Source organism: Strix aluco, chromosome 3 (genome assembly GCF_031877795.1).
Source record: "Strix aluco isolate bStrAlu1 chromosome 3, bStrAlu1.hap1, whole genome shotgun sequence".
Classification (NCBI taxonomy): Eukaryota; Metazoa; Chordata; class Aves; order Strigiformes; family Strigidae; genus Strix; species Strix aluco.
The window spans coordinates 116,045,431-116,060,147 of record NC_133933.1 but is presented as its reverse complement, the minus strand read 5'-3'; the positions used below and the strand labels follow the sequence as shown (position 1 = coordinate 116,060,147).

General features: G+C 44.1%; 1 protein-coding gene across 2 annotated transcripts in view; it reads right to left on the bottom strand.

Annotated features, from left to right (window-relative positions):
- Positions 1-383: 383 nt before the first annotated feature.
- Positions 384-14,717, bottom strand: part of GRHL1 (grainyhead like transcription factor 1) — a 44,285-nt gene continuing 29,951 nt past the window's right edge. For both annotated transcript variants that reach the window (XM_074820051.1, XM_074820049.1), the window contains exons 10-16: positions 12,965-13,052; positions 10,567-10,706; positions 9,120-9,157; positions 8,929-9,017; positions 6,602-6,687; positions 4,761-4,825; positions 384-3,619 (exon numbers count right to left, since the gene is read on the bottom strand). In XM_074820051.1, coding sequence (XP_074676152.1) covers positions 3,505-3,619; positions 4,761-4,825; positions 6,602-6,687; positions 8,929-9,017; positions 9,120-9,157; positions 10,567-10,706; positions 12,965-13,052 — 621 coding nt within the window. In that variant the 3' untranslated portion in view covers positions 384-3,504. The remainder of the gene's footprint in view (positions 3,620-4,760; positions 4,826-6,601; positions 6,688-8,928; positions 9,018-9,119; positions 9,158-10,566; positions 10,707-12,964; positions 13,053-14,717) is intronic.

Genomic DNA, 14,717 nt, shown 5'->3' with positions numbered 1-14,717 from the left:
GCCCGGCAGGGCACAGAAGGCAGCAATGCCCCCCATGCCTCCAGCAGAGACCCTCACGCATCACAGACCCACTACACATCTGAGCTTACCACGGTTCTTTGGTTTTGTTTTACTGCCAAAGGAAAGGGTCCGATGGAAACAAAATGCTGCACAGCCTCCCCGTGCTCAGAAGTGAACGAGGTCAGTGGAAATTAAGCAGGGAATGAGAATGGCACTAACCCTTTCTTGTGTGGGAGTAACAGCAAGGCTGGTGTTGGGATTATTTTCTTCTGCAAAGAAGAGAAACTAGAAAACAATCACTGGGGTTTTGTTTTATAGATCCCCTCTCAAAGGAAAAATAAAGGAGTAAGAGCAGATGTGTTTACTATGTAAAAGACTCATCATTAGAAATGAACATATAAAATTTAATAGCTTGGTTTAAAATACATTTTCAATTAAAAAACAGCAGGCAAAACAAAAAAATCAGTTTCATAAAACATACATGACATTGCTGCTACTGTTATAAGACCCGTGTCCCAGAGTATCTTATAGTGGAAAACAATCATCAGATTTAGTTCACATACTTCATTAAGCAGTAAAAAGAAATAACATTCATGTCAATCTTACCTCTATGGAGACTCTAAATCTACTTCCCTGACCCTAGACTGAGTTTCTGTAATAAAACTTCAATGTTCAATAAAAACATGTAAATATATAAATGTATTCTATATATCAGGTTTTAAAAAAATTCCCTTGCCATAGTAACATTATTCCCGTGACTGATGAAGGGAAGCCCAAGCAGCGGGGTGGTGTTGGCTGGGTACAAGTCCCATGGCTGCTCTGCCTCTGCAGGTGGTGGATTCCTGCAAGGGGTGGCCATGTGTTGGCCAAGTCTCTTCAGCGCCGTGCTGCACGCCAGCTTCTCTCCTTCAGCTTCAAGCCCACGGGCTCTGTCTACACACCCGTGGCTGTGGATGCATCCACACAGAGTTTGCTCGACTCCGACCACAGAGCAGAGGGGAGCACGCGGTGCCCAGAGCGTCGGCCAGCCTCCGTGGGGCCCATCCATGGAGAAGAAGGGTGAAGGAGGAGGGGAATGGAGTGGTCTATGAACCAGCTCAGGATTGGTCTGAACACAAATCCCAAAATACTATATTTCATATAAATCATTAAAAAAATATGGCTGGGAGGGACTTCAAGTGGTCACCTAGTCTCAGCACCAAGGGAGAATCAACTACACCTGTGGCAGTCCAGAGATCCCTTTGCCCAGCCTGGCTCTGAAGATCTCCGATGCCAAACTCCACCACCTCCCTGGGCAACCTACTCTTCTCACTAGAGAAAAACCGCCTCAACATCTAACCTGAATTTCTGAAATCTATGCCCATTACTTCTCATTGTGCTTGCGATGGACCAGGAGAACACTCCTGTGTGTTGGGAGGCTGCTCCCCTCAGACTCCCCTTCTGAAGATGACCCCTCACCAGGCAACTCATCCAGCCCTTCCTGCTTAGAAGCCACAAGCTCTGGCTGAAGGAGCAGGCAGCCTGGCCTCTCTGGGACATCCGACAGGACTAGGCTCTGCTGGAAGGGCTGGGTTCAGCACAGGCACAACGCTCCAGCGGAGTCCTTGGCGATGCCAAGTAGAGCAAAAGGCGGGTCTCCTATTTCTTGCAGGCCATGCTCCTGTTTATCAGCTCAACATGGCATTTGCCTCCCTCTTCCAAACAGCAGCATGACACAACTGAACATTTGCTTATGACTCATTAACCGTTAAGTAGAATCATTAATGTAGAATAATATCCTACTTTTCCAGGCTATTTCTCCAGCCTATCCAAATTGACCTTCACATCCTAGGTAAGGCACTTGCAGCTCTTCCCAGCTTTGTGCTGTCTGAAAACGTTATAAACCTCTCTCATTACCCAGATCCCTAACAAAAGGACTAAGTGGCACTAGATCTGGTACCCAAGCTCATCTGCTCACACTGCAATGCAGGTTTTTGCCTTAGAGCCAAGTGCTGCTGTTTAAGTGTTCCTCTCTCACTTGCTACTAACCAGAGGGTGCCTCTCCTTCATAAGCACATGCACGTGATGAGTAAATACTGTACAGTTTACTGCAGAGCAGTATTTTCTGGAGGTGTCTGGCACTCCCAGCTGGGGCTAGGCTCAGGATAGCTTGGTCTCACCACCTCAGCAGCAGGTCAGTACCTGGCAATGTACATACACCAGGAATGCTTAACCTGCTTGCAGCCCCTAGTCCCCGCTAACGCTTGGCCTGCTGCGCCGGGATGCCACCTTCCTCTCTCAAAAGCCTTGTCTGTGCACTTCCAGTTGTCAACATCATAGAACCTTGCAAGCTGGCTCTGACCCATGGGTTCACCCAGCCTAAGCTGCTGCTGCAGGCAGCATCCAGCTGAGTCTTAAGTACACTGCTACAGAAAAAAAAAAATCCACCCTCCAGGAGACCTTCTTCCTGACCCTCAGAAGTGAGACTTCAGGGAAATTTCATCTGCTCAGCTTCTCTTGGGACCCAGCTCTCAGACTTGGCCCAAATCACCTCCCAGGGCAGCAGTATGCAGCCGTTTCAGGGCTCAAACTGGCAATCCATAAGAGAAGCCAGGACTGCTGTTGCCTGGCTGTGCAGGAGGGTTTACGAGAGAGCTGGTACCTTCTTCCTTCCATGCAGGAAGATCCATGTTGAACAAGCAGGTCTCCTGGGCCTTCTATGAATGTACACATGTGTGCTCACCTTTGGTGCATGTTAAGGGTTTGTCTGTTTTTAAATAGCTACGTTAAATATCTGTTTTCTCTGTATATGGCATCCTTTTAGATGGGCTTCTTTGCATATATTCATGGTATATACGGAACACCATATTTTATATATATTATATATCACTTGTATGTACACATTTACAAACCTTCAAAAATATATTGCACTTATATACAATGTAGCTTCATCTGATGAGAGTTCACACAGTTACTAAGGCGAGTTCTTCATAAGCAAGGCAGTTTTACATTCCCCCCCAAATGACACAAGTGATTTCAACAGTCTGCCCTGTTCAAGAGTAAACATTATAAAGACTTTTCTCCAACCTGCACGCAATTCCTACTAGTATCAATTAGTAGTTTTGCAGCTCTACCTAGCAGAAAACAGTCCAATAAAATGGTATTAGCTGATAACGGGCTCAAACATGGATACTGAATAGATAAATAAGATATCACCACTCTAAAAGGCCACCTTCCAGGAGTTTTCCCCTCCTGTATTTACTAGTGTTTTATACATACTCTCTATTTAATCACCGATCTTTGCTCACTCATTTCAAGTGCAAATAAGGTCATGAGCATTACAGTGTTCTTTGGAAAGAACAGAAACACAAAAGTATTAAGCAAAAACACTGCTCTGCTCCCCAGAACAAGTCAACACCTGGCTTTCTTCTGGAGAAGGCAATTAGTGTTTTGCCCAACATCCTAAATTATGGGAAAAATGTTCACTTGAGACCTCTGTTTAAAATCCTCAGAGGATCCATGATCTTAGATCTCAGTGAGAGTGAGCTTGTAAGATCCTCCAACTTCTTCAATCTGCAACTGGAAGGTATCTTCATTAGAATAGTGTTTCACAATGTTATCATCCATGTTGACCAGAATTCTGCAAAAATAAAATAAGTCAGGGAAATATTACAGTTCTAAATGCTAAAGACAGCAAAGGTGCCCTCAAGTCTCAGAGAGCCTGGACTGTCCAGAGGTAATGCAAGATCCCTGCTCACCTATCTCTGACCCATTGCTTCCTACAGCAGATGTAGCTGTTCTTACCCAAAACTGCCATCAAGGCTTGCAGTTGTGCTTCTAGGATCTGAATGAAAGGGTTAAGTCTTGGCTCCTGGACTAGGAGGGAGGGACATCTCAGAACTGGTTTGTTTGACAGCTATAAGCAATCAGCACAAAACCCTACAGAGCTCGAAGGGCACAAACAGCCGATGCCCAGCCACTTCATTTGCTGTAACAGTCAATACCTGTGTGTTAGTGTGTGTGCACACACAGGCATGCACACATGCGTGTGTGCACACACACAAAGCTGTCCTTAGCAGCATTTTTTTTCCCCACTTATTCTGGTGGGTTAATTCTGCTATGAAAGCAGAAGCCTTGAAACTACATTCCAAAGGTGATTAAAGGACATACTTGTCAAGCCAGAGGGGCTTTGGGGAAGGGGCTAAGACACCAAAGAGAAAAAAGCCAAGAAAATTACTGAGAGATTAAAAGGAAAATCAAAAGCAGACATGTTCAGGAACTCCATTATTTATGTTACAAAATAAAAGGACTGTGGAGTGTGGCCTTTGTGGGGAATGGGTACTTCACAAGTAAAGCTCTCTTAAATTTAACACACAAAAAACCAACCAGGCTTAGTAATTGTAGCCAAATGTAGACATAGCAAGTACAGTTAACCACTGGAACAATTTAACATGGGTTGAAGTAGGTTCTTCACTGTGAGTCTTTAAGCAAACTGAACTACTCTTCCTCTGACATAATCAACTCTGGTTCAAATAGTAATTAAGTCAGAGAGGTCCCGTGACTTGTATTTACCCAGGAAGTCAGATTACATATTTCTGCAGGACCCTGCCAGCCTTCCGCTCTATGAATGACATTGGAATAGGATTAGTACGTTGTGTGAACACACACATCTGCAATTGCATATGCGCAGTGCATGGAGAAATTATAGACCAGATTTGCCTACAGGTTTGCAAAAAAGGAGTTCATATTCTGAGACAATGACTGCAGAGATACATACTCACCCTTTTTTACATTTTTTGAAGATTTTTCCTATTTTATCAAAAGGAACATCATACTTGTCAGATATCTAGAACAAAAGAAAGCAAGCATTGGTGAAGCAAGGAGACTGCTGATACTGTCTTCCACTTACTATTTTACAGACAGGAACAAAAAAAAGGCCTGCAGATGAAAACAACTGCTCTGCCCTATAAAAGCAATACTAAATCCTGAATTACAGCATAAGCCTACAGATGAGAAACCCTCCTCTGCAGTTTGTCAACTTGTGTGCAAAAAATTTAATCATGTTCTAAACCTGGCCACTGATTTCTCATACAGCAACCTCCTGCCCCCACACCAAAAAGACCACGCATTAAAAAAAAAACACCCCACACCCTAGTTCTCATCCTCTCTTGGCTATCTGTTCTCTTAGCGTATCAAAAAACATTTTTAAATTCAGTGTCAAAGGGATCAGGTGAAAACTAGTCATCACAGTGGCTGGTGCAGGAAGAAAATAGCAACAAAGACCTCTGCTGCTAAGGACACGAGCTGATCAGAAATGTCCCCTTACCCAGCAGGGTGACCTCAGTGTGAAACCACAGCCACTAACCATGGCACTTCACGGTACAAACCTCCAGAAAGCGATGAGGTCAGTAACCCAAGCCTGGTTTACTCTGGCAAACTGCTCTATCACATCGACAGCAAGTACCAAACCAATATGTCATTTCAGAGTGCAAAAGCACAGGGCGTTTCCTCCAAGCTACAGTTGTGAGCTCTTGATTCCTTGCTTTAAGAAGACCAAGTGAAACAACAAAGGTGCAGCTTCACTTCAGGACTATGGGTTAAGGGAGGACTTCATAGCCTTCAATCCCCCTCCCCATCAGCCCCACCTCCAGCCTGCCTGTGCTCGTAAAGCTCCACAGCCAGGAGTCAGCTTCAGGTTACAGAACCATCTCTGGGTCTCAGAGCTAACAGCAAGACCTGGCTGTACAGCCCCAAAGCCTCCACCCTCTGAGCACTGACGAGGCATTAGTCACAGAAAGAGACAGCCAGAAACGTCAAGTTTTGAGCTCGTGCCAAACATTACACCATTCCTTGGAGTTAAGCTCTGTATTTCCTTTGCAGCACTACAGCAGCAAGGGTAGTGGAAGGCTATTTTGGAAGTCAAGTACCAGAGAGCAATTTCATGCACGCATGCACAGATATATAAAACCCTTCAAGCACACTCAGAAGCTGGGACTTGGAGCTCTTCATAAACAGGTTATGAAGGGGGAGGGGAGGCCCCCAAACAAGGCTTTGAAAGGCTGAAATAAACCCAAGCCACTGAACACATGCTGGAAATCACTCCATCTTCTAATTAAAATACCCTCTCTGACGTAAGGGACATCTACAGTGGGAGTCTGTTGACCGAGTTTTGACAAGAGTAGGAAGAGACCTATACAGCTGCTTCTGCAGCTTGGCCAAAGCAGAGCCTGCATAAGAAGTGAGCCTAGAAGGCACTTTTTCCACCAGCACCCATCATTTTGGGACTCTCTCAGGTATCTAGTTATCAAGCTTGACACACCTGGATTTTCAGGAAGGCTGAGAAACACCTCCTTACACCCAGACCCCACAGATGCGAGGTAAGGTTTAAAAGGAAAGGTTTCTGAAGTCCCTTAATAATGAATTAAAGCATTATTTACATTACTTTCCATGCTATCAAAAGAAAATCAGCCTTACATTTCTTATCCAGGAAAGCAGGGGGGACACAAGCTGTGACTGAGAGCTTAGCTTCTGTGGCTGTCCAAAGTATGAGGACTGGATAGCCAGGGACTACACTTGCTTTTTCTCAAACTGGAAGCAAGGACTATAAAACCTTCTTACTTACCGCTTCCATTAGACCTTTCAGAGACGGTGTCTTTAACATTAGTGCATCAAAGACTTCCTCCGACTCTTTTCGGACATACAGCAACACTGAAAAGCAAATCAGAAAGAGAAATTTACTGCATAATTGCTCCTCAGAAATTATCTCTATATGATAGTGGCTAAGTACAGAGTAATACGCATTTAGGATCTCATGAAGAGATATACATACATACATACTATGTACATTGAAGATTGCATCAAAAACACGCATAGCTAGGTTAGCTCAAAACATACTTTTTGCACACAGAAATACTGCATGCTCAAACATCTTTATTATCAAAATACTTTTAAATTTTCCTCTATTCGCTGTTTTCTCTATTATTTGAAAAAAGGTTATATTTGAAACGCAATGTTCTGGTTTCAGCTGGGATAGAGTTAATTTTCTTCCTAGTAGCTGGTACAGTGCTGTGTTGTGGATTTAGTATGAGAATAATGTTGATAACACACCGATGTTTTAGTTGTTGCTAAGTAGTGCTTATCCTAAGTTAAGGACTTCTCAGTTTCCCATGCTCTGTCAGCGAGGAGGTGCACAAGAAGCTGGCAGGGAGCACAGCCAGGACAGCTGACCCCAACTAGCCAAAGGGATATTCCGTACCACAGGCCATCATGTTCAGTATATAAACTGGGGGGAGTAGGCTGGAGGGGCTGATCACTGCTTGGGGACTGGTCAGCAGGTGGTAAGTAATTGTGTTGTGCGTCACTTGTTTTTCCTCGCTCTCTCTTTTTGTTATCTTCCTTTTCATTACAATTATTGTTATATTTTATTACAGTTATTAAATTGTCCTTATCTCAACCACGACACACATAAAAGTGGAGAGCAAAACATAGAGCTTTGAGACTCTTAGGTATCCATATCTCACAGGTCATCTGCCACAAGACTGCACAATAAAATGACTTTGCAGATGCTACCACAGCAGGTGAAGCCATCCTAGCCATCTCCCGATTTTTAAATAATTTATTTGTACAGTCCTCTGCTCCTCCTGCGTTGTCTCATCTCTTCCTACCCCTTGCCACGTTTCTGTAATACTTGTACCACCCCAACTGACACAATGCAGACTTAGTCTCCTGCTAGGAAGGGAAGAAAGAATAAGAAACTTAAATAGGTAAGCATCCCTAACATTCTCAAACTAGCAGAGAGTCTCTCTATGTAACATCAGCCTCATTAAAAACAGCATTAAGGCTGAGGAATAAGCCATGAGATCAAGAAAGCTTGGACTTTAACAGCTTTGCTGTGTTTAATCCATCTTCTAATGACTAGGTATTGGAGCCTGGATTGTTTACAAGGGTTCATCAGCCACACCTGACACACCTGCAACACAGAACAATTACTGGCATATCTAATTGAACAAGGTGAACTCAGGACACCACAGCACCTTGATGGTTTTCCTCTGCTAAAGGCAGGTTTAAAACAGGAGGACTGTAGATTTAAAAAAATGAAGACAGCACACACACTCAGTTACAGCACAGGTTGGATGATACACCAGCCAAAGGAGAGAGAATCCCATGGGTCTCGCTGTATGGCATACAGCAACAAGAAAAATCAAGAAGTCTAATTTCCTTCTGTAAAATCCCTCCTTCCTTAGTAATGTATCCAGATTACAGAAGTGCAGCCCCATTAAGGTCAGACTTGCTAGACTTAACCTTTGCCGCATCACAAGATTAATCCTCATCTTTTAATCCTTTAAGCTTTGTCGTGGTCCTTCCACACACGACTGTCATCAGGCAGGTAATCCTCTACACCATCTCCAACACCACACTTCCACAACACCACAGCAACATCCAATCCCACATCAGATTTCAAAGGTTGCCAACAGGTTAAAAATAAGCAGAATATTCTCTCAGTTAGGCTCTCAGCAGTGAACAGCCCATTTTCCAGCACCAGGAAAGATGCAACAGTTTTATGCCCAGAACCAGTCTTGGTATTCATTGCTTTAAGTCCTAGAGAAGATTTCCAAAGTATTTTGTAGTGGATTACGTGATGAATTCTCTCCCCCAGTCCACCAAGGAGATTGGTAAACTGCTCTCCTCCTCTGAGTCTCTTTCCTTACAGGTTCAGAGCCAATTACTGTCCGAGTTGGCAGAAAACCCCAGCAATTCTGACATTGTAAAAGATCTGCAGAGCTGAACATCCTGAGATACAAACCCTTTCTATTACTACTCAAAGCCAGAAAAATCAGGCTAAAGTATACTCCAGAATAAATTAAAACAACTCTTTAATCTCAGATGCATCTCTCTATCATGATGGACAAATACTCCAATAATTCAGTCTCTGAAAGAAGAAAATAATACCTCTTTTTGGCTCTTCTATTCTGGCCATCTTATTCGGAGTGGCAATAAAGTCCTCTTCACCGATATAGGCTCCTCTCTTCAGGTTGGAACTGTCATTGACAGGGCAAAAAGTTAGCAGTGGTACAATTACAGGGACTTACCCCTCTGTCTGAGGGCAAGACTTCAGGAGGCTGAAGCAATGCAGCTCTTACCTTTCACCCTCCAGTTCTTCTGAAGCAACAGGAAGGACCTTTTAGAAAAAAAAAGGGGGGGGGGGAGATTTTCTTGACATACTCAGAAAAACACATGCTGAAATATCTACATAGCTAGAACCTCATGTGGTACTCAGTCCTCGGAAAACACTACAAAGGGCTCTGAACACTACAAAACAAAGTTGCATAAGGGCAGACCCATTAGCTGGTGTAACATGGTCTTGTCAGCAAAGCTCTCCCCACCCCTTTAAGTGCTATCTGTTAATAGCGACTTTACAATAGCTTTGTTTACATTAGAGTCACTGGCATGGAACAACAATCCTGCTGCATCCAGCACGAGCAGAGGCCCAACAGCATCAAGTTAAAGGAGAGGGAACCCCTGAGTCCATGGCAGGAGCTGGAGGGGACCGGCAGATGGCTCACCCACCCAACTCACTCGTAAGCACATCAGTGCAGGACATAAAGGGAAAACAAGGCTGTCAAGTGGGGACCCGGCCACGGCTACACTGCTAGAAGTAAGATGCTTTGGTCCAAGCAATAGACATTGTCCTTCATTTAATATACAAATAATACTTGCACTTAGGGTTGTGAAAATTTTATCCAAGAACTAGAATTTATTTTCTCTTATCTTTCAACCCTGTATCAAACAATACTTTGACTCAATCTTCCAAAAGCCAGTAAGCATCTTCTTTACCTCTTCTCTTTATGAAAAATTAAAGGATCTCATTTCAGAGAGACAGGAACATACAAGAGCTAATCAGCTTTCTATCTGGACTAGCAGAGTCTTCAGACAGAGCTCAGCACAAGAGCCTTCATAGGAAAACATGAAGAAGTCAGCCTTACGGGTACAAGTTTATTCTCCATCCCTGTTAGGAGTTTAGGCAATGCTCTTAAAAAGTAAGGTTTAGATTCTGTTAGAGCATGCCAGAACTCCCAGCACAGGAAAGTTCAAGATTTTGAAACTTGGTTGCACTCTAATTTTTTCCCTTCCAGCTTCCTGTCAGCTGGGACTTTCCAGGAATGCTGAGGCAGGGCGCTCTGGCAGCAGATCACAGAGCTGACACGCTTGCCAGTTCCACAGCAGGCTGGAGGAACCCAAGGCCTACAGAAGCACACCAGAAACCAAATGGATTTTACAAGAGAAAACCAGCCTGCAGTTCATTTAATGAACTCTCAGCTGGAGATGCTTTGGAAACATCATTTCAGGTTCATGGAAATAGGAGTTCACAGGCAAACAATTTATTCATAAAACACCCCCAGTTAACTCCAGCCAATGTGACTAGGAGCAACATCTCTTGCTCACACGAGGCTCAGCCTGTATTTGTTTACAACATCAGTACAAACAGTCTGGCATTTCATATGTATATTCAAAACACACAGCATCCTAGGCTTTTTGCAACTACATCCCATAGCCTTCCTCACCCCTACACCCAGGAGCTTTACTCACGTGAGCACCACGCTGAAGGTTTGCAAAGTGAACATCAGGAATGAAAAGGACCGGCTGAGTGTCAAGATCCATGAAGGGCTTGAAGATGGTGATGTCCGTACGTTTGTGTGAGGGAAGCATTGGCACTTTGACATCAGAAACTGCAGACACCAAAGATTGGAATAGAGGATAGTGAAGACACTGATGGAGCTGTGGCTTTCCTACATCATTTAAGAGGCACATACACTGTTGAACAAGGGTACTGTGTAGTCAGGGTCAAAAGGGAGAAGCTCTTGTGGCAAAGGAGTTTGAAACTGGGCTGTCTACCTCTCAGATAAGGGCCTAGACCCTGAGGAAACAGCTTGTTTCACAAAGGAGTTTTCTCCATCTCTTCAAGTGAGCTGTTTGACTTTGTTCAGATATTAAACTGGGCTGGAGAATGATCTGGCCACTCATCCCAACAGAGGAACACAGGTCTTCCATGTACCCAGCAAACCATCCAAACAGAGGACAAAAGCTAGTCCAAGTCCCCTCTTCTCCCTATTCATTCCCTCAAAAGGTTGTTGGATTTCCAGTACCAGGAAGGCAGAAAGACGACAGAGACAACTTGCAACCCACATGGTTCCAGTTGAGAGTCCCTCAAAAAAGACAGCACCACAGAAGCACTATCACACTACAGAGGTGGTACAAATACTGTTTCTTGCAAGATGCTACATTTAGAGTTACATTTCAATTCCACACTTACAAATGTTATGTTTTTGTTCATCTCATTGTTCATCCTGGCCACCTCAAGCTGCCAGACCCCAGTTCATCCCCCACCAGGACCAGCGCTATCTCCCACAGAGACCTTCGGCTCTCACAACACACCAGCTCATGTGACAAGCCACCAAGTGGACAGACTTCACCCACAAAGACCCGTTTGGGAGACAGTGAAGCAGAAGGTGCCTTAAACTGCACTTCAGACAAGTTCATGTCAAACTGACCCCAGCTGAAGACTTCCACTCATTTTACCAAGTGGAAACATTTCAATTTTGGGTCAAAACAGCTGCAAGCAAAACACTTCACTTCTCATGTCTTCAGTGGGAAACTTACTTTTTTCTTGAACTTGCAAAACTGATTTTTTTTTTAAAGATTGTTCAATCCTTGTAGAAAATAACTTAGTCCAGAAGTAAAAAACTATTTCTGCTGTTGATGAGTCCATGTGCACATGGCATTTGTGATCCTGGAGGTGGGTGTAACAGCTATGGCTTAAAGCAATCAAAGATTTCCCACACGAGAACTAAACAGCAACACATTGTACTTTCCAGGAAAATAAAGGTCACATAGGGCTAAGCCCAAGCCTAGGAAATTCACACTGGAAAGCAACTTTTGTGAAATCACAAGATCCTGGAAATCTGTACTGAAACTGCACTTTCCAGACATTACGCAAAGGGCTGCATGCAGTAGTCTTTTGGGAGCCGTTGGAGCTACTAGATTTATGAAATGCTAACAGTGTGCTAAACCTACCTTTCACCATGTACTCTGGGAAAAAAACCAAAAACCCAGCCCTTTCTGCAACTGCCCTTGAGCAAATGGGTTCCCTCGTAGCATAATCTTCTTCTGAAGCTGCTCCAGCAGCCTGTACCTGCTGTGTCAGGAAAATCCTGCCCAGCAAGCTGTGAGGTGCTCGCTTGTTGAACCAGTTGGACTGTTAATACAAGCACACCGAGCAGAGCCAGAGAGAGCAGACACCTGTCCCGTGCAGAGGAAGAACAGGGAGATACGTTTTCCTCTAAGCAGCTCTGCTGGTGAATAACTAGTCATCCAAACACAGAATCTGTTGCAGTCATCTGCAGCAGTTAAATGAAAGATGCCTAGCCAGAAGCAGCTCCACAGTCTTTATGTACTACAAGTGCTGAAGCCTTCACATGCTTCACAACTTCTATCGAATTATTTACTACAGACCATTTTGCTCTAGAAGGAGTGAGCATAAGTCAGGGAGGCTGGAGGTTCGGTCCCAAGGCTACCACCACCTTGCTGCACAGTTATAAACACATTTTAAACATAAGTTAAAGCCTAAGTTTAGGATCAAGCTGGAAATGCTTGGAACAGTTCCAGTACTTGTTGCCACATAGAGCTGAAGGGGCTCCAGCAGTGCCCAAAAATCACACACTCATCCTGTCATTCCACCTGCTAAAGACCATACCTGATTGAAAACATAGCAGGACCCTGTCTTGGACAGGAAGAACTAGGTAGAAGTGAAGTCCTAAGTGACTCAGTACGTTGCAAAACACAATTAGTGGCTCCATAAGCAACTGCTTAAAACAAACACTATTCCACAGAGGATAAAAATTGACTTAGGACAGTTCTATTGCACAAGTTATTTGTAACCAAAATGAGATCCAATATTTAAAATACTGATGGAATAATATCTACTTACAGGCATTCAACTGAGAGCTGGGGTCACTGCACTTGCCTTTTCTTTTGCTTTGCTTTCGTTCTTCATCCCTGATCTTCCTCTCTGCTCCCTGCCAGACAAGAGATTAAGGGGAAGGGGAAGAGAGAGAGGGAGAAGGTCTTTTTAGTTTTTTGGGTTTTTTCAGCTGCAGAGGCAGGAACACCGATTCTTCGAGAGCTGTGTTTGTGGAGGTCAGTTCCACAGTACCCGAACTGCAGGTTTGCCAGTGTGCCGACTTTCAAGTCAGATGGGGATGTGACGACAAAAGATACCCACAGCTATAGCAACTGTATGAAGTGTGAGATGAAATATATCTAAAGTGTTTAAAACAATAAAAATCTGCAAGTTCCTTCAGTTTAAGAGTTCACTAAATCATCATTAAATCCTGATCTATAAAAATCAAGCCACATGTGGACCACCAAGTGCAAGATACCTTCCTCCACATTGCCCAAGGATCCAGCAGCAGTTATACCAGCCTTCATTGATCTCAAGCTGAACACATGCATAATTTAAAGCAGGCATTACTTCTCTTTTTATTAAGGCCAGGCTATGGGGGAATCCACAGATACTTAGACAGGTTCTTGCCATGGTTCCTGGCCCTCCAAAGCAAGCAGCAGTGGGGAGAGAACTATATTTTCTGCAAGGTGCAGACAGCTATGACAGAGAGAAGGAAGTAAGGAGTTTGTGTTAGAATCATGTTCATTCCTCCAGCTCTGCCCAGATCTCCCACATGACTGTAGGTTAAGGCAGGGATGTCACATTGCCAGTCGCATAAGGTGATAAGCCCAGAGTAGATCCAGAACAGTCAGTCCCGGTGCTACCACCAGATCACTGCCCCACCTGGTATACACAAGTTCTACCTGTCTCCCAACATCCTCCTGCAAAACAGGGTAAGAAGTAACAGTTATCTGGCCACAGGATGCTATTGTTTCTCATTCCTACCCCTGCAAAGCTGTCAAAACACACCCACATCCTTGCACGGTGCTGGAGGAAGACTAGATTAGTTACGGCAAACAAGATGTCAAAAAGCATGTGGCGATGGGGTGTCGAAACTGTGCCTAACACACAGCATGAGAGAAGGGCAACAGCCCTCCCAACCTCACTGTAAATCAATATGTGACCGGATGCCTATGCCTGCTAGGTAGCAGTGGGCACGTCTGCACTAGCAATAAAAAGGAAAGTTAGCCTAGCTATTTGATGTGTGTTAACATATATCACCTTTTCTCCCATCTAACAGCAGGGACACAAGCAGCTTCAGGCAGCTGCTGTGAAAGAGAGGAAAAATTACTAATGAAGACACAGCCATTGCCAGCTTTGCTTGACCCTGTAAAGCTGATACAGCCCACTACATTTAAGACATCCCACCTAAACCTCAGCACATCTAGAGCTGCGTCCCTCTGCAACTTCCCTTACCAGAACAGCTGCAACATCTCAGCTTGACAGCAGAAAGATCATATTTGGCTCCAGGCCTGTCTTCTACCTTTCACATGGAAATAATAAAGTCCTGCTACTCACTGTGCTACAGAGAACAGCTTCCTCCTGGAGAATGGGTTAATCTATCAAGAGCACACATTTTGAGAAAACCTCTGCCCTCCCATACCTACAGCCAGAGTTCTGCTTGAAAGCCAACTACAGGGGCCCAGATAAACACATCTCAAATCCCACATAAAAAAAGAAAGTTGCGTCTCTGTAACAGGCTTTTCTGCCTTGCTAGCAGAGCTCAATGACAACCAGG